The sequence below is a fragment of the Syngnathus leptorhynchus genome, chromosome 21, assembly GCF_054491065.1.
Source record: "Syngnathus leptorhynchus isolate UIUO chromosome 21, UIUO_Slep, whole genome shotgun sequence".
Lineage (NCBI taxonomy): Eukaryota > Metazoa > Chordata > Actinopteri > Syngnathiformes > Syngnathidae > Syngnathus > Syngnathus leptorhynchus.
In genome coordinates, this window is record NC_141215.1 from 1,613,370 (window position 1) to 1,639,206 (window position 25,837).

At 41.7% G+C, this 25,837-nt stretch overlaps 2 protein-coding genes and 1 long non-coding RNA gene across 4 annotated transcripts in view; 2 read left to right on the forward strand and 1 right to left on the reverse strand.

Moving 5' to 3' along the window:
- Window positions 1-25: 25 nt before the first annotated feature.
- On the reverse strand, window positions 26-10,147 carry prrt4b (proline rich transmembrane protein 4b). Of its 2 annotated transcripts, XM_085901823.1 has the most exons (5): window positions 10,022-10,147; window positions 6,150-6,940; window positions 4,203-4,283; window positions 4,005-4,091; window positions 26-2,448 (listed from the first exon to the last, which is right to left on the reverse strand). In XM_085901823.1, the coding sequence occupies exons 2-5, from the start codon at window positions 6,892-6,894 to the stop codon at window positions 494-496; spliced, it is 2,868 nt and encodes a 955-aa protein (XP_085757949.1). In that variant the 5' UTR covers window positions 6,895-6,940; window positions 10,022-10,147; the 3' UTR covers window positions 26-493. The 2 variants fall into 2 exon arrangements, with proteins under 2 accessions (XP_085757949.1, XP_085757950.1); XM_085901824.1 differs by lacking the exon at window positions 4,203-4,283.
- Window positions 10,148-12,966: 2,819 nt separating this feature from the next.
- LOC147040038 (uncharacterized) lies at window positions 12,967-15,384 on the forward strand. The gene is made up of 3 exons (XM_085902576.1): window positions 12,967-13,315; window positions 13,484-14,007; window positions 14,745-15,384. Exons 1-3 carry the CDS (start codon window positions 13,290-13,292, stop codon window positions 15,113-15,115), a joined length of 921 nt encoding a protein of 306 aa, XP_085758702.1. The 5' UTR covers window positions 12,967-13,289; the 3' UTR covers window positions 15,116-15,384.
- A 4,256-nt stretch (window positions 15,385-19,640) lies between these two features.
- LOC147040039 (uncharacterized) overlaps window positions 19,641-25,837 on the forward strand; it is a 32,385-nt gene continuing 26,188 nt past the window's right edge. The window contains exon 1 of the long non-coding RNA XR_015063171.1: window positions 19,641-19,706. This is a non-coding gene — a long non-coding RNA (uncharacterized LOC147040039). The remainder of the gene's footprint in view (window positions 19,707-25,837) is intronic.

Consider the following 25,837-nt stretch of genomic DNA (forward strand, 5'->3'; position numbering starts at 1 on the left):
TTATTGGGAAACAAAACCACAAGCATTTGTTTACAAATAAAATTTATTTAAGTGTGTATGCATTTCGCATATATAAATTAGTAAGCAGAGGATTGCGGTTCATGTATAAATATTTAAAGGAATGGCCAGCAGTGGGCACTGTTTCCTCACTTTTGTGCTGAACTTCAGCAGGTTTTTTTTTAAGTGCTCGGTAATACACAAATGCTGTAAAACATGACCATCATTAAGTTAGGTATGTTATTGTGACTATTCTTTACAATTTTCTTTTGTCTTATTAGGCAGAAAAAGTGTAAAACTTACAAACTACCCGTTGTCTCTGGACATTTTGGCACTTAAACCTGCATGGACATTCGCGAATGACCCTCTAAGGAAGCTCCTATTAAATGTGTTGTTTGGCAGCTTTTATTTACCCCATGCACTTGTAAAACTGCCTTCCCCCCCCCCAAAAAAAACTTTACCGTTCCATCCTCATGAAGTTTCCACATCAAGTCCATCACAAATCAATGGTCTCACTGCAGATGCTGAGCGCATCAATTTGTCTGCAAGCGCTCATGAACTCCTCCTGCACCGATCGGTCGGCCTCAGATGACATATCCAGGTCCAGGCTCTCCTGCGAGGCGGCGCCCAGCGTTTGGTAGTGCTTCTGCGAGTCGCTCTGCTGCCGAATTTGTGCTTCCGGACTTTGACAGAGGACCAGTGATGAGTTCCCGATGGACGCTCGATACGGGGAGCTGGACGAGGAGCTACCCCTCCAGCGTTCTGGAGACGAGCAACTGGAAGAGGACAGGGATGGAGATGGAGGACTACCGACAAAAATCTTTCCTGCTTTTGACGTAATGTCTGTGCAAGAGGAGGTCCGGTAAAGATCATCTGAGAGGGGATCACAGAGACCGGGAAGTGCGCAGTGGTTGTTTATGGATAAGTCGCTGCTCTGCGTGGGCCGGGTTGTGCTAAAGAGGCTCATGGGAAAAAGAGCATCGCCAAAGAGCGCCTCGTCAATGCTGCGACGTAGGTTGATGGGCGAAGGCGGCCTTAGGTCTGTCGTAGAGTCACTTGTGAAGGAGGATCCACCTGACGGCTCTCCACCGCCAAGATTCTGCGAGTCCTTTATGTCAGAATTTACCTCAAGATCTCGATAGGCCAACGCTCTGTTGCTGTGGTACAGGAAGTCCAGCCCATTTAGACTGCTAGACAACCTTTCATCCATCAGCGTGTAGAGAGGAAGGCTCTCTATCTCGCCGAGGCCGGCCGTGTCCACAATGGCGAGCTTTTCCTGTTGGCCGAAGCTCCACTGGCAGTTCCCTGGCAGGATTGGTGCTTTAGATGCCAGCAGTTCAGTCCAACAGCTTCCGGTTGACGGTAACTGATCGGAGCAGTAGACCGGTTGCGCCACTACCAGCGCCAGGGTGAGGCAAACACCCAGTTCACATAGTCTGCAGCTGAATTGAAAAGCCCACCAGCACCACGGGCGGAAGACCTCTTCTCCCCCGGTGACCCCCGTAGCATTGAGCATAGCATACAGCTGCAGTCCTGCGCAGGCTAAACAAAACAACGCTGATAAACAAACCGTCACGGCCGCACGATCCCAGTCGCGGCTCTCGGCGAACGGGCAACGATTGTAGCGCTCGGCCGGGGTGGGAGAAGTATTGTTCAGGTGGTAGATGTGCTTAGAGTCTGCTCGCACGTAGACGTAGAACACAAAATAAGCGATGGACAGGAAGGTGGCAAGGGCTACGAAAGCTCCGCGGGAGATGAGCGACAGGAACAGGCAAAGCGAAGGTTTCTGTTGGTAGAACTTCAGAAGGGTTCCTGGACTGAAGGCAGCAGCGAAGTGCAAGGCAACCAAACAAGCTAAGAAGCAGGGTCTTTGAAAGGCAGAGTAGGACAGCTGCATCCTCGAGCGCATGGAAAGCAGAAGGAAAACTAAGCCGAATGCAGCCGTCAGGCAAGGGAACGGTGCCTCGTAGAGCATCAACGAGGCTGCGGTGGAGGGCAAGCGGTCCTGGTGGCCGTATGCGTCGTACAATAGCGAGAAGGATCTAGTACCCCCGGCGGCCAGTAGAAACAGACTGACCAGAGCAAAATAGCCACAACCAGATGGACACCTCAAAGGCAAGCAGAGAAGGTTGAGCGCTGAGGCTAGCGTTAGCATCGCAAAGATGCAACCGGCGCCATACACGTGCGCCTCCCAAGCTAGGCCCCAGGCTGCCATGGCGCTGTTCCAGTCCGTGTATAACGGAACCAACATGAGAGGAGACGAGAATACAGAAGTGCTGCTCGATTGGTTTGTGCTCGTGTTGGTCTTCATGTCCGAGGACGTCAATTCCCAGTCGCCTGAGAAGTTGCAGGCCCCGGAATGTTCTTTATTGCAGTCTGGAAGGAACGTGACAGTCCCGCTCTCCAGGTTTGACACCCAGGCCTCTGTTTGAAGATTTTGTGAACTCTCCGCTGTAGTAACAAACAAAAACAAATACAAAATTGATATTCTTGACTCTCAATTAAAACATTCCTGCTACTACCCCAAAAAGAAACATCGAGAACTACGAGAAAATCATTGCAGTCATGTATTCGGGCTCATCCGTCAATTTTGCTGCAGGCTTATCGTAGACGATGAAAAAAACAGGCTCCCTTTAATGGACCCCAGACCTCGAGCGTAATAACCCGGCAATACAGGCAATCTCGTTGTTTTACAGGAAATGTGCACACTGCATCAAAATAGATCCAAAAAGAATGAAGAATACATTAGAGCTCAGATGTCGGTATAGCAGACAAACCCACTAATTGCTTCCGATAACAGCTTTTTTTATTGGTTATTTTTTCCCCACCCCTTCCTTTCTGGTACCCTTTATTTGCTCATTTTGTTTTTGTTCACATGAGCCGCTGCCTTTAAATGGGACACTCCTTTAGGAGGAATTTTTTTTTGGTTTAACTGGGACAAGTGTTCTGCCCATCATGTTTAACTTCCCCCAGGCACCAAAATAAAAAAGAGAAATGTTTGCTTTTATCATACTTCAATGACGTAGCATTTTAGCTAGCAGTCGGCTTGTAACGTTTTGCTTCATTTTAAGACTCTGGATTAAAGCAGCAGGATGTAATGTAAACGTCAAAATGGAGGAAATACGACTCTGAGTGCCGCAGTTGGAATTTATTAGTCTGTTGTCGGAGCTTAGGTACATTGTCGTTTTTTTGCTGGATTAAAAACATGTTCTGAATGTTAGTGCCGCTGTGATGTCATCCCGCCAGACCAGATAAAGAAGGTGTGGCTCAGAAATGTGTCGCTCCGTGTTTGCTTTCCAGGGCGATCGGGATGCCACCCAAGCAAGGCGTGGGTGGAAAACCTGCCACTCGCGTCAATGTACGTCTAAACTGACGGTCTAGCCCAGGTTTGGTGGACCACAGAGCGAGGACAGATTGCAGAATTTAGGTTCTGCTGTATGCCGCTAGGTCATGTGACACATTCCTGTGGGAAAAACCCGGTCACATCTGCAGTGCTCGGTTTGAAAACCCAACGACAGACTGCGGTATCTCTTTTGGGGTTTGAGTCCCAGCTGTTCATAAATCCACCTGCTGAGGCCTCTCAGGGCAAATAGTCCACAAAAGTTTTGGACTGTAGAAGTCACCTTCACACATTGAACTTGTCAACAAGATCAGTTTCTCTAAAACAAGTGGCACATTTAACATCTATTTCTGGAGAAATCACATTTGCTATTCTGGAGCGAGCAGTCCAAGTGGGTTACAGCTGCTCCTGCGAACTGGGCCACATATTCCACCAGAGATCAATTTTCATCATGTCGTAACCCGTGAGGGGAAATAGCAAGACAATAACGGCAGCGGCTCTTTTATTAGACGGCACTTTCTCCATCCTATATTGTTGATGGTGTTAAATAAAGCGGTCTTCGCTGAGCATTTTAAATGTGAAGATTCGACCTGCTGTCAATTAACAGATTGGACGGAGTACTCGTGCGGGTTAAGGGATAGACGAGATGCAATAACTCTTAGCTCACCGGTTTCTCCTAGTTGAGACGACGTTAGTGGCGATGAAACGTCCGTCGTATAACCGTCCGGGGCCGCACCTTTCTCATCCGCCTTAGCTGTGAAGAAACGAGCGGGTTAAGCTCTGGGTGATTTCAGAGTGAAGACAGAAAATAATTGTTGAACACTACGCTGCACTTGGATTGGAAGGACTGTGTATCTTAACCTACTTCTGTCAAATGGGTCATTCTGGCCTCCACTTTTATGCAGCCAGTCATCCATGGTGCGTGTGTGGTGTGGATATCCGTAGTCTAATTGAATTGATGTTTCAATGGCAGTGTGCCGTGATGTCACAGTTTTAAACCATGTAAAAAAATAAATAAAAAAAAAAGGGAAAAAAACAAAACAATATTTTCTACAGCAATTGGTCTGGCTGAAATTCAGGAGAAAATAGTATATATGTATATGCATGGATATAAATGTGTTTGTGTGTTAATGTGTATATATACGTACATACATATATACATACATACATATATACATACATACATACATACATACATACATACATACATACATATATATGTATGTATGTATGTATGTATGTACGTATGTATGCATGCATGTGCGTATGTATGTACGTATGTATGCATGCATGTGCGTATGTATGTACGTATGTATGCATGCATGTGCGTATGTATGTGTATATATAACACACAAAAATTTGAATGTATTCCCATGTAGATGAAAGTATTTTAAATATTTTTTTGTGATATATATATATATATATATATATATATATATATATATATATATATATATATATATATATATATATATATATATATATATAAAAATACATCACAAAAAAATCTCATGTATAGCCATATAGATGAAAGTGCGGGAACATTTGCTGGGCTATCACTTTTGACATTTTTTGTACACTAGCAGTTAAATAAAATATTCACTTTAAATCACTATAAACACAGACACGACAACTTCTCGTTTATAGTCGCACGAAAATTGACCAAAATATCAAAATGACATGTACAAATGCGATGTAAAATAATTTTTGTTAACAGTGAAAGTGTATGCTTCTATTTTTAACATCTGTCTGCATTTACCTGTGTCATGTTACCACTGTAATGGTTCTCAGCTAGTCCAGTGTCTGGTCCATGTGGTTGAAGTAAAAACATCTCCACTGGTTGTCTTTAGCCACCCTTAAAATCTTAAGCAAGTTTTCAAAATGAACGCAGACAGCATGGGGAGGTCTGCAGCAAAGCTTGTACTATTAGAAACCCCTTGTATCATTATAAGCTCTGATATGACAGTTTTCCACTGCAAGAAGGCTCCGCCTTGTCAAAACACTTCAGCTTTCAAAGTAGCCACGGGAGCTTAGCAGTTGTCAGGATTTGTACAAAACTGACAAAAGGCAGAGGGGAGGCGCGGGGGAAGCAGGTTCACTGTTCAGCTTTGGCGAACAGCGGCTGGCGAGCGTATGGTCCCAGCGGAGCTATGGATGTTTTTTGCTGAGTGTGCGCTCAGAATACTGATACGTTAGCGTATCCGGGGTGGTCCCCTCCCCATCGAGGAACATGTAGTGACATTGCGGTTTGGTGTTTCTTTGGTGGGACTAATGCATCCCAATGTCAGATCAAGGTATCAAACCCGTCTTAATTTTGGTAACACCAGTGGACAGATCTGCCAATCACAGGATCCTATCAACCCAATTTTAATCTTTTGATTGGTGATTGACTAAACCCCCCCTTCCTCCTCCCCACAGGCTTGGATTAATTGACTGATCATCTTGCAGACTAACCTCTAACCTGACATGACGGATGTGTCTGTACCTGGAGGAGTGTTTCATCCTGATTACCACAGGTGGGGGAGGGGTTTTCTCAATGTCACTTTCAAGCTTTCCCCTTTCAGGGAACCTTTATAAAAACAGATCTGGACCTGATAGGTTTTTATTTTTGGCTGAGCCTTTGAAGATTTTCTTTTGACGCTGGATTCCAGACTTTCATCAATTTGTATCGAATAGATCTTTGGACATGCCAGAAACGCCCAATGATCGACCTGACCTCTGTGTCACTCGACTATTGAACATACGTCTGTCTGTGATCGATCCCTTCGGCCCAATCAATGACGCCACAATCGATTTGTTTGACTTTGTTTACCTTCTGCTTTCGGGGCAATAATCATTCCACTGGTGGTGGTGGTCCCCAAACTGGTGCTCTGAGTGGGTTGACTTTCTGCTGAGTCTTGTGCTTTCACTGAAGTGGTGTCAGGGTAAGTCGAGGTTGGGTTGTTTGTGATTCCCATTCGAGTGTTCAATGTTGTCTTGATGGGTGCAACTGTGTTTTCCGGTGCCATCGTTGTAGACAGTTTCTGTAAAAACTCATTTGGATGGTGTCTCTGTGTTCCATTTTGTCCTAGCGTGCTTGAGCTGGTGGGACTTTGAGTATTTCTGATATGTGTTGTAGCGGTTGCAACAAGAGTTTCTTTGTCATTTCTGCTGTGTGGAGAATATGATGTTCCTGCTGGAAGACTTTCCGTCATTATCTCAGTTACGCCGCTTAGAAGCTGACCAGAAGTCGTGGGAAGTTTCGAAGCTTCAGATATGATCTCATCTCCAGACCCGGATTGATCGATTGGGCCTGACAGCTCATGGCCGGTTGTGTTCAATTCTGTGGGCTGACTTTTACCTCCAACAGGATAAAAAGGCAGAGGAAACGGCAGTGAAGGAAGAGACGGGAGCTTTGGCAGACTCGGTCTCCACCAGTACGAACTGGATTTCTTTTGAGATGGCTTTTCTCTGGAAGGTGTCGGTCCCCAGAGGCCCTCTTCATCAGCTGAGGCCTGCTCGTGAACCAGAATTAGACACCAGAAGCACAAGGCCAAAGTCCGGTGGAGTCGAAGCATGCTGTCGTCGGTTGCCTTGTAAAACGATTACATGTTGAAAAACGACCTAAAAAAAAAAAAAACAGAAACCAACAAGACGTGTGAGATGAACATTTTTGGAAGGCCACATCAATCTATTTGCCAGCCCCCTTGGAGTAACTGATGGACTTTGCAGGTCCTAAAACTAAGAAAAGTATTTCGGATTCCTTCAATTAGTGGTTTCCTTTAAGATGCTAAGGTCATTATTTACATTACACTGTGTTAGACCTCCATCAAAATAAAATGAGGGCGTGCTTGTACAGCTCAAGTGCAGCTAAAGGGACCTTGGTTTTCTTTGGCGGTTGAAAGTCACTGGACTGTTGCCTCAGTGAAAAGATGAGGGGACCAAAGGAATTCCCCCCCCTGCGAGAACAACAACCTGAAGGCCCCTCCCTTAAACCTCCGGTTCACCCTTTCTCTTGTTCCCACCCCACTGGCTCTAAATCTCTTGTGTGTGTTTATATGCTCGCGGGGGGAGAGAAAACGCCAATATTCCACCGTAACAAAATTAATTCCACATTAGTGGAGCTAGAAATCTTTAATCCGGACCACAGCGTGACTATAGAGGAAGGCGGCGGAGGGTGGGGAGGGGGTGGGGTGTCAAACTCATGCTTCCCACACACTCCCTACTTTTAGAATCTGATTTGTACAGCATTAAAGCCAACCTAGATGCTTTTCAGTGCAAGTTGTAACACGCAAGCAGTCCACCTACACGGCTTTGGAAGACTTTCATGCGTCTAAAGGTCGTACAGATGAACGTCTGGCGGGGGGGGGGGGGGGGGGGGGGGATCTTGCCATCATGCGCCCACACACACTGTTCTCCAGTGCGCCCACACAAACACACTTTTGAATTTTAGATCGGAGATGATAGCTGGGAAGATGTTATGAGTTTTAGGAGGGTAATTTAGCTTCTCATTGTTTATCCATTATTTACATGCTTGAGGCTAGCTGTTATTTATTTCTTTATTTTACACGTCAGTTCCACTTTCACTTCGCATCACCTTGCGTGTATATCGGATGAACTCATGTCGGACGCAGGATTCTTTTTAATTTGCAGATTTCTCAATCCATGGTGTTCACTTTTATTTCCCAGGTGCGCCTCTGCACTTTATGAGTTCTCCTTCTCCATCCCAGCTTTTTGCTTTCCCTTGTAGTTGCCCATCTCTCTCTAGTTGTGTCATTAGTGCTGTTATTGGGTTTTTGGTTGCTCTTTTGCATATTAAGACTGTCCTTCTAAATATTTTAGCTTGGCTGTTTTCCACAGCTAGCTGCTAACTTAACTTGTTATTGTTAGCTTTAGCCAAATAGAGCACTGACAGATTTCCTCAATACCAGAAACAATGTTTGATATTCAATTGTTCAACCCACTTCTAGGTTATTTGCTGTCTCTCTTTTATTACTGCAATGTTTTATCAACATAATCACTCCTGCTAAACTAATTGGTTAGCCCTTAAGAACTCCAAAATAGCTTTGTTTCCATTCCCTCATGGCCAATCACCTTCTAGCTTTGCGTTCCAAATCTGTCCAGAAACTTGACGTGAAATTCTTTCTGTACTGCATTTTACAACCTTGAACTTGTTTACGGTCACTTCCCCGCAAGCGGCAAGCTAGCTGTGTTGGGCTATAATGCTAAACGAGTTATCATCTTGAAAAATAAAAATGATTTTTTTTTTTTTACACAGAAATGTTAAATATTGTAATAAAATACAAGAATTGCTCCATAGTAGCAGCAATCTAATTGGCCAGCTACTCACCCCCTAAACAACACCGCAGTGTGCCATTATTCGGCCTTTTAACTTGTCACATCATCCAATACTACTCCCTAAATCAAGGCATTGTCTGCTTTGACAGGCAACAGAGCAAATGGAAAGGAGCCATAAAAAGAGCGCAGCCAGTGAGAATTTACAGGCCGCCCATCCATTATGGTATAATGCTGCTCAACCAAGCAGAGCAGAAGCAGAAGAAGGTACGGCAGAAGGGTTTGAGCAAATCCTTGACATGCCGTTGTCGAATTCTCAGTCCACGAGAGTCAACTGTGCCGCAGTCTGTCTTATTGTCTTTTACGTTTGCTGTCAGAGTTGCTTTCATTAAGTGTGTAAACACTCCCCCCTTGGCTTTCCAATGTCTCGGCTATCTAAATGAACCCGATCGCAAACACTACTTTGCTGATAATAATAGAGTGGGTAGAGCTTGCAAGAATGGAGGCACCACAGGATTAAGGACACTATGCCTGACTTTTCAAAGGATTCTTTTTTTTCACATTTCACAAGTCTTGCTGAAAACGTTTGATGGGGTTGAGGTCAGAGTTCAAGTCAATTTGTTGTATGCTCTTGAAACAGATACGTTTTATCCAATGGTCTAAAAAATAATCTTGCTCAGACTTGAGTCTAGTCTACACTTTCCGATGATTAAAAAAAATAAAATAGCAACATCAGCATCAATGTCTGAAGCCAGTGTCAAAGACTGTGGACCTTCAGCCATTGCGCAATGGCCAAATTCCAATTCCAATACTGTAGTAGAATCTGGCAGATTATCCAATTGAGATGAGCTCCTCCGTTCCTCATCTGTACTTTACACTCTGGTAGCTTTACACTTTGGATACTATGCCATAACTTGGCAAATACGTGGGTGGAAACCAACCCCCGTTTCCCAACAAATAAGCAACTAGTGGTTTTCAAACAGACGCCATACATGCCGTTCAATAGTTCCGGCGCGTCATTGACCCCGACCGGGAGTCTCGTCTCGAAATAGCCAGCAGCGTGATGTCATGCGTTGTCGCGTGCCGCTACCTTGGTTTAAAGAGCATTGAAAGAAGATTAATTCCCTAAGTGATCTAATTTGTCACCTCCAATAAATACCCACACCTTCAACTCCTAAAATCCCCAAACCTGTTGATTTTTTTCCCCCTCAAAGCTGTCAATCACTGCACCGCTTCTAATAAATGCAGCGATGGCTGAAACAAACCCCGGCGGACTCTGTCCAGACGCTCCGACAGCTCCTGATGCTAATCCCGAGGATTTGATCACCTTGCTGCGTCTCGCTGCAAATCACTGCCTTGCCAACAAGCCAAACATCTTCTCGCAATAGAACGCTTGCTTGAGTGGTTTACCTCCAGATGTTTGGGAGAAGCTGCAGAATTCCCAAAGCACCTTCGCGGTGTGTCCGTGTGCGCTCGCGCGCTGCAGGAGAAGCTCCGTCGTCGTGTGTCAGCGTAAATCCGACTGCATGGATTTGTAAACCTCCCTCCCTCCCTCCCTCCCTCTCCATCCTCACCCCTCCCTTCCCTTCCCTCTCAGCACATCACAATGACGCTCGGTCACACCTCGGTGAGCAAATTGTTCATTTGCTGAAGGTCGTTTATTGGAGATGAAAATAATGACAATAAATGGATAAAGACATTTCAAGTAGATTTCTGTTTATGTTTAAAGCAGAAATTTGAAACATAATTTTTTTATTCCTATGTTTTGTTTAATGGCCTTTAAATTGATTGAACACAAATCCCCATTAAAAATAATATAAATTGACTGTTGCCGTATCAATTGTTTTCTTAAGAGTACAGTTCTGAACGTGGTAGCTCAACTGTATATGCGTATTTTGAAATCGTTTATTTATTATATTTATAAGTAGAAAATATCCAATAATTAAAGTTCTTTTAGAGCTACCAAATATTTATTGATGACAAGACTTTTAATCATGGGTGTTGGAATACCTTAACAAGAATAGACCGTAAATTAGTACAATAAATAAAATAATAATGATGGTTAATTCATTTGAATAATTTGAGGGTTTTTTTTCCCACCAAGGAAATCAGTCTAGCTAATAACTCATTAGTAGCTTCTTAAATCATCAATACAAAATTATACAATATGACATTTACACTATAATTAAAATAATGATGTCATATTGTTTGTTGCGCATCAATCATAATTTCAATATCCACCTGTTCACCTGCTTTATGGCATTTTTTCTTTTGCTTATTTACCATGAATGTTGTGCGTGAACTGTCGTCACCGCCGTTTGCACGTCTCACATCCTCCATGTGATCCGCTGGAATGTCCCAAATATAGGAACAATCGCTTGAAACCACACCAGGGAAGCATAATTTCCTGAGTGGGTGCGCTTCTACTGCCCCCCCCCCCCCTCCCCCTTGCCCCTGCTCACCAATCAGCTCATCACCAGCTTAATAACCTTTGACCTTGACTCTCCTTGCTATTCTAAACACGGATACTTTAATCATGGAAATTCTTATATTACCACAATTCTATTTAAAGATCTGGCAACGTGTGGCATCATTCGTTACATTTCTTTGTGAATGACACTTGAATCGTCACAAAAAAAAATCTGACTTTTTATGTCGTTTTGACAAAATGATGAGTTTATCTTTTTTTGTAGCATGCTAGATGTAATGACAAAATTAACATTGTCTGGACGTTTTATGACATATTCCCAATGTTTTATAGAGTAATTGTCACGCCTCGTACCCAGCCGTTCCTCCATGTTGTCTGTTGTCATGGTTTCGCCCGTGTGCTCGCCCCTCCCCTCCTGTGTGCCCCTGATTAGTTTGATTATGCTCACCTGCCTCTTGTTACCATGTCATGTATATAAGTCCTGTCTGCCCCCCCATGCCCTGTCGGATCATTGTCTTTCTGTCTTTTTCTTGCTGTTGTCTTGTTGTCGTAATGTCTTCACATCTTTTGTCTCACGTCCCTGTCAGTCAGTCATCTTGTTGGTTTTGGTTAGGAAGTCATGTTAGTTTGTTAAGTCATGTCAGTTTTGCCGAGTCTGTTTTTGAGTTCCTCAAATAAACCCTGGTCCAAGCTGCACTTGGTCGCCCTGCTCCATTCCTCAATCCTGACAGTAATATGGGTCATCACAAGGAAATGTTTTTGTCACTCATTGCTGTTGATTTTGTACTTTTTTTTTGTTTATACGTTACTTAAGAAATTAACCTACGAATCATAAAAATACACATTTATTTACAGGCATACTATTAAATTATGACTAAATACGTATTTGAATCTTGGACTTTCTATGCACCCTGGTATGTGTGCACTTTGCCACATATTCCTGTTTTATCAATTGACTGTTAAATCTCTTCTTGTTTTCGGGCCTCTTTGTCCTTAGTCCAGTCCGAACGCAATCTCTTGAGGACGTACAAAAAGTTGCATGAATGTGTGTGCGTGTATATCCCGCTTTAGCGTGACAATAGCAAAGAAAGTTCCATTGTTTTTCACTCTGTCCTGGAAAGTGTGATTCTTTTTATAGCATCATAATGGCCGTAACATATTTTGTTGTTCTTCTAGGAAGTCCACCTTAACAATGTTTTTGAGTAGTTTGCACTGCATCATGTTTAATTAGCTATGTCAAATAGCATCTATGTAATCAGATGCCCGGTCGTTAGGTGCCTCCTGCCTCCATTTGCCCTCTTCACTGGAACAATTGGGCGTCCACACAAACAATAGCAAAAGGAAAAGCTCAAGGTGGAGTTGTGGTTAAGGCAGCAGGGTCCCCAACATCTGAGGAGGGGGCTCCAAAACGGAGTGGAAAGTATTGCGTGTCTTTCGGAAATGATCTTCCTCACGCTTGTGATTGGTCAGATGGCTTTGATGTTAAGTTTTAGGGTTGATATTAGCGCCCACTGTCGCTGTGCCATGATCCTGACAAGATGTAAATACAAAATCAATAAATTAAATGTACATTTTTTTTAGTATTCAAGAATATCATAAATGTTTGTATTTGTATTTTTTAAATTTTAATTATAGTTACTGCTTTATATAATGCAAGTAAACGGCCGTTTTAGTCCAGTTTCAACCCAATATCTTTACTTTCCAAATGTATTTAATCATTTTTAAATTAAATGTCTACTAATATTCTCCAATCCAAAATTATAATGGCCAGAAATCAGTAAAAACATTAATTCGCGATTAAAATGACGCCCTCTTCCCGATTTAGTGTTACTCTCTCTCCACCATGCGGCCAACTGTTGTATTGCAGTCACCTGACGGTGCCGCGGTCCAGCCAGTTCAGTCCTTTTTGACCTTCCCATTTCTGTATTTAGACCAAGGCAGTCACAACTTGTCCCGCGGGCTTATCTCAACTATAAATAAATTGATACGGGAGGATAAATACAGGACATGCAGGATGAGTTCAAACGCTTCAGAACTTTCTTAACTGCGCAAGTGATCAATTTGAGTCCACGCTTGCGCAGTAGCTCTCTTTTTGGACAAGGAGCGTGGTAGCAAGAGCGCGCATGCGTGTGTGTCGGGGGGGGTTTATGGGGGTGTCGCCGGTACAGTTTCCATTCCGGCTGCAGTTTTCCATCCTTCGGCTGGACACGACAAGCCGGCAGCAGCAGGTAGCTCTGAACCGGAACCACCATGGGCAACCTGCCGCTCACCACTGGGTAATATATATGTTTTTAATTTTGTATACATAATATCTCTTTTTATCTGGATGTATATAGTATTCAGTTCGTTTTGTGCACAGCTCTTAAATAGGTCATGCTGACGTTCTACAATGCTGCATTGTAATCCAGTCGTGCATGTTTTAATTCCGTTGTTTTCCTCTAAAGGCTGTTTACAACCGGGGCGCCCCCACCTCTACCTGACGGCAGGTTCACCAGCCGACCCATCAGCAGAGGCATCACCTACTACCAAGCATGTCACCCTTCGTCTACTTCCTCCGCTACCTATGACCCACTTCACGCCAATCTTCCATCACGAGACTCACCGTCACCCCGGCCCCTCCTCCTCTTCTTCTCGTGGCTTGGGGCCCACCCGAGTGCGGCGGCCAAGTATTTTGATGCCTTCCTGGCGCGGGGTATGGACGTGTTGCTGGTGCAGAGTGGTGTCATGCACTTTCTGTGGCCCCGCTGGGGACAGAACTACGGGCTGGAGGTGTTGAAGGTCCTGGATAGGCCAGAGTTTTCAGGACGCCCCTTTCTGGTGTACGCCTCATCAATCGGGGGCTACACCTTCACGCAGGTGTTGGTCCACGTGGCGCACGGGCACGCCAAGCATGCAACTCTGTCTCACCGAGTCGTGGGGCACATCTACGACAGCCTGGTCGCCGGCACCCTGGAGCACATGGCTACAGGTGAGCAAGGGCCCGCCGGAGATCAGGTTAGGTGACCATTCAGTGCCAGAGTCGGACACACACAAAATATTCTGTACTTTTTGCTATTGGCAAAGCAGGATCCTATTGTTTTTTCGGTAACTTGGAGAACGGCAACGGGAGAGCTGGGCCCCACCGGGGATCAGGTGACTCAGTGCTCCTCTTTTGTAGCCTAGGGCACAAAAGTACAGTCTGTTTCTTAAATGTGTGCTGTTGGCAAAGCAAAGCTGCAACTCAAACTGTCTTGAAGCAGGGGCGAAAGGTGAACAAGGACCTGCTGGGGATTAGGTCACTCACTAGTTGATCTACTGCTATCCGTGTAGAACACAAAACAGAGTCTGAGTGTTTTTTAGATTATGGTTGTCATTTTAGCCAATTTTGTTTTTTACTTTGACTTGTGAGACAGTTTGCCATAACTGCTTTTTGAGTGTGTTAGCTTCAATGGGAAAAAATCATTGATAGGCAAGCGAATAGCATTAGTGTCATAGTTTTATAAGCCTTTAAGCAATGGGTGTTTGGAAACAAATAGTGGAGCAGCACATGTAGACAGACAATGTAACACTTCATGGGCATATGTCCTTTATCATCTGTGAAGATTATCTAATATTGCTGTGGGCTATTGAGGATCTTTCTTTATGTTTGTTGGCTAGCTAAACAAAACTATAATGAAAACAAAAATGGAACTGATTGTGATTGATGGAATTATTCTATGTTCCCAGGCCTGGGGAGGACTCTGGCACCCTTCCTGGAGCGTGTCATCAAAAGAACGGCCATGTTATATTTCTGGCTCTTCAAAGGCAGCACGGCCGATGTGTACCAGCGCGCTGTCCGGGTGTTTGCCAGCAGCCCCGTCACGGCCCCGGCGCTCTTCTTCTCCAGCGAAGATGACGCCCTGTGCGACGCTGACGCCCTGGCGGCCATTGTGGCCGGGTGGCGGCACAGAGGCATGACCGTTTACAGCAGAAAATGGGAGGTATCCAAGCACGCCGCACACATGCGATGCCACCCGGAGGAGTATCGACACACACTAGAGGCCTTCTTGGACTCTCTGCCTTTGAGCCTGTCTCCTCACATTATAAATTTGCATTAAATATTTTATTACATCCATCCATCATCCATCCAGCCATCCCATTAATTCATCCATCCATTTTCTATCCTTCTCATCTGTATATGCACAATTTAGTAAGAAATATGATCGATTTGTTTGTTTGTTTGTTATTGGAGCTACTGGTATGAAAACACCCTATTAAAAAAAATGTTTTTGATGCTTTATTGATTTTAAAGTTATTTTTCCGTTGAAATTTCATGATGTTATGTATATTTGTTACTATTAAATTTAATTTTCATTCATATTTTTAAATTTTGTACCTGTTTTATTTTGATATGGATTTAAATTATTCTTTTGAAACATTAATAACATTAAATGTATTTTTAATTCTATTATTTATACATTGTATATATGTTAAATATATAAATATATAAATATTTGCATATTTATATTTTTTGATTATTTCATGTTTAATTTCAATTTATAAAATTTTTCATCTCTATTTACATCTCGAATTTAAAGTGGGGTTTACAGTTCATTCTACATTAAATTACATTTTTATAACAATGCACACAAAGGCTTGATATCATACATTAAATATATTTTATTTTTAATATATATTTTATATTTTTCCTTAACAGTGCTTGATTGTTCCTGGTTGCACCTCTCAATTTGTCCACAAGAGGTCAATACTCCCCCATGCTTGCTCACACATTATTTTCTCCCGTGTTTGAAATTCAAATATATATTTCCATTTCCATGAAAGAAACTGTTTAATAGAAACACCAAAACAAATATAAGAACCGCACTGATATATGAGTAAAACAATCCCAGCTGTTGCACGATATGGCGCTTGCTTGAATAGTAGTATATAAGAAATGCTGTCTTTTGTTTGTACTCCTCCAATGCAGTGAAACTACGACCCACATCCCGATCAGGCAATGTTGCATTACCCCGAGCCAAAGCAAGTGTGTGTCCGTGTGTGTGTGTGTGTGTGGGGGGGGGGGGCTTGAGGTGTTGACAATCCATCGCAAGGTCAAAGTGTGACGAAGCCCCCCCCCCACCTCCCGCCCAAACAAACACTGTTCGTGTTCTTGTAAGCAATTATTTAATGACCATTGCATGGTTAAAACTAACCTCTGCTTTTTATGATTGAACAAATACCCAGTTGCATAGGTTTCGTTGTTTGTTTGTTTTTTTACACCGACGCTATGGTCCAGCGAAGATACTTTTTGGGGTAAGGGCTTCCTGGCTACTGCCTTAGGAACAGCAAGCCCAGACCGCAAAAAGACCCACACAGGACAAACTTGGTCCCCTCTTGCTCTTCTCGACCCTCACTGCTGCCACCACCTGGACAGGTACAGTAGAAGTGCATTTCAGTGAATATACAGGAAACAATGTGTTGCTTTGAGCGGGGTTTGTTACAATAACGTTTTTCAGGTCTAGAATTAGATTTGGTTATGTTTATTGTGGTATTGAGTACATGAACAGACAGAGAACTATTTTTTGAAACTTGGTTCATAATTGGGATTATATGTAGTGGCAGGCATTGAGTATTTTTTTTTATTTTGTAATCTTAATCAAACATGTAATTACAGTAATCCCTCCTACTTCGCGGCTTCAACTATCGCGGCTTCGCTATATCGCGGGTTTTCAAAAATGCGGAAATGAATTATTTTATCGCAGAAATTTCATCATTTCACGAGGTTTCGCGGCCACTTGAGTTTCTTCATTTTCCTTTAATAATGATAGCTTACGTTTAAAAGTGAAATGAATAAATTAAAGAGTCAGTACAGTATACTTTATCGTCACATGTGACTTCAGGGCGTTCTCGCTGTTGTATATTTTGGACTAACTCATGTTCCGTAGTGGGAAAACCCCGGATGTGGGAGGGGGAGCTTCGGGGACGTTCAGTGTCGCGATGTACGGCCAGTGAACTGACTGTGATGAAAGGAATAAAGCAGTACCCATCACGTCGTTGTCCGAACCATGCTTGCTACATCAGAACCTGGAAAATAGTAAAGATATAACACTCTCCACCGGCGGTGGCCTTCATCTGGACATAGCAATACACTGTTAGTCTCGTCGCTAAGGCATGAATGCGGAGCGCACAGTCCATTGATATGAAAGTCCCCTAGCAGCGAGCTGGTTGATGTCAGCGATAAAAATAGAATATCTTCCAAGAATAGCTCAAAAAAATCTAGTTTCTATTTCGCGGAAATTCCCATTTCGCGGTTGGGTCTGGAACGTAACCCCCGCGAAGTAGGAGGGATCACTGTATATTTGGTAACTCCTTTATTGCCCAACGTCAAGGAGCCGTTTTTGCTCTTTATCGGAACCAGATTTGGTATCAGCGCTTAATCTGATTCAGACCTTTGTTGGGTGTGGAACCATATTTGGGAACAGTTTTTGTCTAAAGTCAGGGATGAAATAGTGAAATAGCTCTTCATTGGCTAACTTAAGACGTTGAACCATATTTGGTAACACAATTAATTGATTATCACGTAACTGTTTTTCTTTTTGGGGGGGTGCATGTAGTAATCCATCAGTTAAAATAACTTTATTGGACAAGGACCCATAACTTAGCCCTGAAAAGTTTTGTTGAGGGTTAAATAGTAATAGTAAATATAATAAAATATTTATAATATATAATGCTATTTATATAATAGTAAATAGTCTCTTCTCAGGTAATAGAGAACTTTATAAGGATTGTGGATGTTTTTGGAAACATGCATTCATTCAAGATGTACATTTTTGCACAATATGTTGATTAAACACTCACCAGCTACTCCAATAGATACGTCTGCCCACTGCTTTTGCTGTTTCTCATAGTATGTTTACGTAAGACAAAATATTAGGGACACCGCAACGATAAACATACTGTAACTAATAGCTTTAAAAAAAATTTTTTTTTAAGAAAGCACACGTGAAGGGCATGACGGCGCGCCTTTCTCCGCATGGGTGGCCGTGACGTCACGCCGAGGCACCCGCGACACTTACCTCACCATTTGCGTCATACGTGGGGGGGGGGGTCCAGGATCTGGGTCTTTTTGTGGTTATACTGTCATCGCCTAATCTCTTCTATGTATATTTCTCTCTTGAAATATCGACTATCGAGAACATGTTGCCATGGGAGCTCGTCCACTTACGGATGTGCACGCGCTTTGCCGGACGTGCTCGTCCACGTACGTATTACGCGCACGACGTGAGCTGTCCACGGTGCTGAAGAACGGCGGTGAACGCCCCGAAAACAAACAACCACTCGTGACACAATGTGGAAATGTACGAGCGTGCGTGTGAACGTGCGCGTATACGTGCGGGTGTGTGCACGCGCGTGCACGACGACTTGTTGCCTTCACGTAACGTCCACGCGCGAACGTTCACGTGAGTGCACGGTGAAACAAACACAATCTTTGTGCAGTTTTGACGGTAATGGGAAAGATGCTCACCCTGCATGTGGTCACCAGTGTTGCAGCGTCCTAAAAAAGAAAAAAAATCCCTGGAAGAATTTTGAGCGGTACCCAATTGACGTGCAGCAGTGAGGGTGCATGCGCCCCACCACCAACACGACCACCACTCCTGCGCTCACACAGTCGACAGTTCGCTATCATGTTTCATCTTCTTCATGTCCTCATCTTCTTCGATGAAATATAAAAAAGAAAGAAAGAAAGAAAGAAAGAAAGAAAGCTTCGGACTCTCAATTCCTCCAGTCTGCTGCTGCTTCTTCTTGCTGGTGACCTGCATTGACGTCATTGCGTCATTAGGTTTCCCCTGGAAACACGGGAGAGCTAAAAATAGCAACACATTAATTCAAACCCCAGGCTGAGAGAGAGAGAGAGAGAGAGAGTCAGAGTGGTGGGGGTCTCTTTTTGGAGGCTACTCTTTCATTATGACAAATTATTTTTAAATATGAGTTGAGTTTTTTTTTACTGTCGTAGATTTGTGTTCATTTTTTTGTTTCAACTTTTAAAGCCTGAATGCACGTTGCAGCAGTATGTAAACTATTTAAAACATAAAAGGAAAGGAACAGTATATCATCATGTGAACTGCGTTTTTTAAAGATTCATTCCCGTCCTCGTTGGTATTTTATATTTGTGTTATATTCGTTAAATAATTTTTATTTTGGAGCCATGCATATTTTAAAAATATAATGCAGTCTGGAATTTACAGATTTACTGTTTAGTCAACGATCTCCCTCGTGTGGCACAGAAATGTACGATCAAGTTGTCACCCTGATACCTAACTTGCTGATTGGTTAAAAAAACAAATCAATGCTATTCGTAAATTATAAAATAATCCAAACAATAATTAACATTCAACTGGAATAGACACTCAAGTGACAAGACAAAAGTGTATTGCCACGATAAGCACGACCCACCGGCTTTTCCCAAAATTTACCCGTAACTGTGTTCAAGTTATTGAATTTACAAACTGTCTACTGATATTTAAAAAAAAAAAAAAGACAATTTAAGCACACAGGGTTATTGTTTTTTTAATTTGTAAACAATACATTTTTCTCAAGCCCGAAGAAAACTCGCTGCAATTTTATTGGCTAAAACCTATGCCACGCCCACAAACTACCCGAAAGTATGGTATCAAATCCTTTCCCAAAGAAATGGAACAAAAGGGGACGGTATGTAAATAAACTATTTTCACATAATCTCGTTTTTTTATTCACTTCGTTTTGTGCATTATTTTAAAGCGTTTGTGACTTTTTTTCGTTTCTTTAATTGTTGGTACGTGGACCACGAATCACCTCATTTCGCTTGTCGCCATTGTGAAAGTAAGAGTGCCAAAATGCATTAATAATCATAATAATTGTGTCCCGTGTGTAGGGGTGCTGGATAATGATGCATTTTACTTCACTTAATGAGATTGTTAAAGTATATAAACTATGACAGCCTTTTAGTACGGTTCGGCGTGTTCGTAATGACCTCAATATGTTACGTCACACGCGCGGGGAACAGGTGTTTTAATTAAATATAAACAGAAAGAAAATTATATTTTATATTCTACTTGTATGTGGCTAAAATTAGGCTATCCTGACAGTTAGGTGATAATGACGTGTTTGGGATGTGTTTGACGTTTTGACGTGCTCACTGCAGCACTCACGCCGCCTGCTGGCTAAAGATGGCAACTACACATAAATTGCTCCCATTTTGCACCTTTTATGATGATGCAGTGAGTAACTTTCAACTGGTGACTCAGGAACCGTAAACTGATCCACATTGGGTGGTAGTAAATAAATAACAAAGAAATAAATCAATGAAGATAATAGACATAGATTGTTACAACGGTTATTGTTACGTATCTCTGCATCCTTCATCGATGTTGCACAAATTAGTGCCAAAATAAATTTTGTGGCCATATCTTATGCAATTATGATACTTAATGATTTTGTACATTGTCGTGTTCATCCTATTTCTGAAGAAGCTGCTCCAAGAGTCACTTAGTACATGTGTAGTTGTTTAAAAATGTGCTTTGCATGTTTTTTGAATGATACATTTTTCTGAAAATGAGTTGTGACTTTAATTAAGGGATATTTCAGTTAGTTTAAGTGTTTTTAATGTGTCTGAAGCAAATGCAAAGGGTAAAATATTTTTTAAAAAAACAAGGTCTCCATATCAGATTTTCAGATTGTTAAGAGTCCTTTAAAGGTCTTGGTGACATTCTTAGCTATTATTATGATCGGTGTGTGAACGCTAGAGAGCTTTTTGCTGTATGTGGTCTTCCTCTTAGTATCCTTTTCCCGATCAAAACTTCTCAGTTTTACATTTATAAATAAACAATCCCCCCCCACCCCCCATCCCTTCATTCTCCTTTGGAATTGAAATGAGAGCAAAGATCTGAGACGCCACGAAGGTAAAGGTGGTGCAATGAGCAGAAACAACCTTTCTTCCTTTGCTCAAGCGTCCCTTATTTAAAAACGACCACCAGGGGGCAGGAGTGCTCAGGAGTGTACTTTAGTTTCCCCTCTCACCTCTTCTACCCCACCACCTCAGTCTTTACTGTGACTGCTTGGAGACAAACTGTACAGTACACCGAGACACAGGAATGATGATTTCCTTTGGGGTGGTGTAGAAATGATTGCATCACACATTCAGCTTGTTCCCTCTGACATCACACCTGGAACAATGTCTTCCTGATAATTTATCCTTGGAAGCTAACTCTTAGCTCATGTGTTAGCGTAATTTCCAAAAGGTACAGAGTCGTAGTTTAATATTTTTAAGGGGCTGGACCAGGACCTTGATCTTGGAAATTGAATGCTTACGGTGCACAACTTTATCTTCAAGGCTCTTTGCCCTTGACTTTTTGATTTTTTTAATCGTTAATTATTTCCCGCTAATTGTATGGATTAGAAGAGGACGAGGGTGGAAAGGAGGTCCCATGGGTCTGAAACCAATGAGTGTGTATGTGTGTGTGTTGGATGCCAACACGTGCAAGGAGAGAAGCACAAATTGAAAGTCAAGGCTTGATTGTGCTTGTTGAACCGTACGATTATTTCCATTACAATTAAAAAAAAAAAAAAGTGGTCATAGCCCAGCGATGCCCTTGTGAAACGTTATTTCGAAAGGTGACTCTTTTAGAAATAATATTAAAGCCATTTACTCGCTGTAAAGCAAATCTTATAGCTCTGTCTTGGGCTGTAACAATGAATTGATTCAATCAGATAATTCGATTCAATAATTAGCTGAAGAAAAATCTAACCGGAAGAAAACTAACAGGACCATTCGTACACCATTTAACGATGGCCACAAATCAGTTAACGCCAGCCAATTCTACGCTTTCATTCGATGATGCCCATATCACTCACCAAGCCAGGCTCCACCTTTTAAAGCCCTACACACTCCTGAGTCACAGATAGTACAGTAAAATGCGAGTTATTTTACTCCATTTGAACAAAAATAATAACTGCACCTCATGTTTATTAAAATGCAAAATCAATTTTTATTTGATTAATTGAGTGGAATAGCGGATAATTGCCAGAGCTGGAGTTTTGTCAATGTGTGGTATCTCAAAAAGAATATCCAATTCCTAAATGTTTTTTAATTAATTTTATTTCAGGAAAAAAAAAGCATTAAGTTTCTTGTCATGTTAACTTTGGGGTACAAAATCTGCTGGCTAATCTTTTAGTATTCCAAGCGAGTTTAGCATCCAAAAATGGGCCGACGCTGTTTTTCTTAAATAGTTGATGCAGCAAGACAAAAAGAGTGTTCCGGTTGCCTTGGTAAGTGACATTTTTAGGTCAGGACATTAGTGTGTGCTTTGTTTACAAGGACTGGTTGCAGGGCACTGAAGCGCAGATGTTAAATAAAAAAAAAAAAAAAAAGAAAAGTATTTTTGCTCATGTTGCGCATCACTTCTCAGCATGAGTAAGTTTGTGCCTCTTGGTCTCAAGTAGATTCTGCCACAAAAATCTTATGATTCTTATAAACGGGTTATGTAATTGTTGGTACATACATAAAAACACACTTACAAAAAAACAACCATTGTGGTTTCAAATATTTGAAAGGATTCCATTCCATTTATGCATACTGAATGACGGTGGGATTAATATTATCACTCTTGTCCAATTACTCTTATCCAATTTCCATTTGCAACCCTGCGCTTTCCATCTTGTTCATTTGTGAGCGTTTACCAAATGAAGTGAAGGATGGCGTGTAATCGTGTCTTCCTCTCGGCGAGTCCTCCGAACGGTAGGCCTTTGACTCCCCCAACCTCCCCGCCCTTTTTGTCCTCCCCGCCCCTCAGCGGCGATCAATATGTCTTGTCGCTGCACGAGTCGCTCAACGCTCGCTTATCTGGGTTCTATTAATATGCAGACAGAATGACACGCAGAAGCGGCAGCCGGAGAGTCGACAGTTCATTTCCACCTTTAGCCTCGGGCCAGCCAGTGGGGAAAACGAGGAAGTTTCAAAGGGTGAAAGGTTGACGTTCAAGACAGCTGCTAGTGTAGCCTAATTGTTAGCTCAGACAAGGAGATGTCCAGTTTTCTGTAGCTTACGTTGTTTTGTATGCTAATCTTAGGTTTGTATGAATTTCTTATAAATCTTTTGGTCTAGTAATTAGTAACAATTCAAAATAGTAGTCAGTGTGATCAAAAAGCAGTTAGTGTTTGCAAAAAAAAACATTCAGGCTTCTGCTGGTTAATGAACACAGGCACATCCCAACCAAAGAGGGTGTGCACACTTGTGCAACCACATTTTAAACTTTTTGTTTTAAATAAAAAAAATATGAAAAAAAAACAATTGAGTCGTGCAGGTTGTGAGCTTTTGAATGGTTTATTTCTTTGAGGAAAATAAATTACAATTAATCAAATTTGCAAGCAAGTAAGTCTGCTTGATTATGAAAAATAAATATGAATCACGATTATTTTGGTAATAATTAAAATCACAATTTTTCAAATTATCATTTAATTTGTTTTGGGTTCAAAGGAAGAAAATGTTTAAACATAAAATATATGTATGCTTTCTTTTAGGAAACAGTTATGTAAGTTTCTTTCAGAGCAAACAAAATTGATAAAATATATTCAAAGTGAAAATGTATCAATTTAATTATGGCTAATATGTATTGACAAATATTAGATATTAATGCATATTAATAATCTTTTTTTTTTTTTACAATTACACACATTTGTAATAGTGGAATGTAATAATTGTAATTGTAATTGTTGTTTCGATGAATTACACAGCCCTAGTGCAAAAGCATGTACACTATTTTGCCATCTTGGTCTCCAACCACAATAGCACTCAGCATAATCGCCATCATCCCGACCTGACAAATACCTCCGAGGTGGCGTCCTGCGTGCTTCTGTCGATAGCCGTCAGCGGAATAATGGGGGAGGATGATGCATCCCCCCGGCGCCGTACATGGGTTTCCGCAGAGAAGCGTCCTAATGAGCTTGCCGTTTATGATAACGCGCGGCCTAAAGTGATGGCGAAACATCAATGCAGTCATCCTTGGAGGAACTCCAAAGCGTCGCATTGATCCTTTTTCACGGGGCGTGAGCTGTCTGAAGGCACGTAATGGATGGTTCATCTTTCTAATGAGGGCTTTTCGTCTCACATTTAGTGAAATATCTCACAGTCTATGGAATTGTTGGCGTATCTTGGAATGCTTTTAACCGCTTTCACGTCTAGAAAACAATCTGTCGTTCCAAAATGTCCAGCCTAATAACCTGTCAAATTCATAGGCTTAAGCTTTTACATCATGGACACCAATTAACTTTATGTGCGCGAGTTGAAATTCGCAAAGGTAAACAATTTGTCCTTGGGTGATGATTTCATCAACTTTTTTTCGGAGCTATAAAAAAAATGTTATACAGCTAAAGTACTGAATTAAGTAATTACTGTTATAGTTGATTCATTAAAACAAAAATAACGTCAATTATAACGGCAATTAGCTCCACTGATGGAAGGAGAGTTCTGGAGCTAATGGAGGCACACATTATAAACAAGTCATTTAAAAAAAAAAAAGTATTATTGTTTTTTTTTTTTTAATGACACATTTGAATAAGTGGAAACAAGTGCTTTTTATTCTTTTCATCCTTTTTTTGTTTAACTCAACCGCAGATGGGGTGGAAACACCTTTTAGGCGTATCAAGCAAAACTATTTGGCATATTGTATCGACACATACCTGGAGATTAGAACCTGGAAAGAACCGGACCACCTTTTCGTTTTGTTACTTGCCGGCACCGACTACCAATACTTGTTTTAGTTTTTCAAATCAGAATTTCCATGTATTCCGTGTAGGTTTCACTCTAAAGTTGGACTTTTTAAAGTAACAACTTGTCATTACCACCAGTGATGCCGACCAGGTTACAAAATGGCTGCCGTCGTAACTAGTAATCTAATGCCTTACTAATATAGTAGTAATAGTTAATAGTAGTAGTTAATAGTAACTTTTTACTATTCAAAGTTTTAATATGTTACCATGTGACAAAATAAAGCTGACCACTGCTTGTTAACTGTAAGAAACCTAACAATGTGTTACTTTTAAAACGATGTAATCAGTCAAATAACAAAAGTTACTTAAACATCAAGTAATCAGTAAAGTAATTAAGTTGCTTTTTCAAGGTAAGTGGTCATTACTGACATCAACTGCAAGTTTTTCTAAAAATCAAAATCTATATTGATTCAACTCTAGGGGGCACTATGTGGAAGGAAGACACCCTTGTTCTTAACGTATCAATGCATAGTATCGACTATCGAGTACTTTACAGGTGTACAGTATTGTTTATCTGCTTTGGTGCTGCTATTTTGGTTATTAATGTGGTTCAAATGGACTCGAAATTTAGCTTTCCAATCATCATGTCTTGAAAATGGTGTCTAATAGTTTTGCAAAGATAGTCAAGGTATTTTATGCGACTATGTTAAAAAGTCTCGCGAGCTAGCATCTTCCATAAAATGCTTTTTTTATTCTCTCTCTCATACTGCAGTCCCTCCTCCCCCTCCCACCCCCTTCTTCCTACTCTCCTGTTATAAACACAAACATTTTGGGCGCGGAGATAGTCGGCCGTCAGCGGGAATCATTTCGATGCTAATTTAGCCGACGTCGCCGATAACCAAATTCACTCTGAGGGGACGCACGAGCGCTCGTCATTTTCACAGCTCTATTTGCTTTCATCCTTTTTTTGATCTTTCCCAATGCTAGGCCACACTCAGATTTGAATCCAACCGCATTCCGCACACACCCGTGCATACACAAACCTAATTTTCTTTGACAAAAAAAGGCAAATATTGTACAACTGTTGCTGAAACACA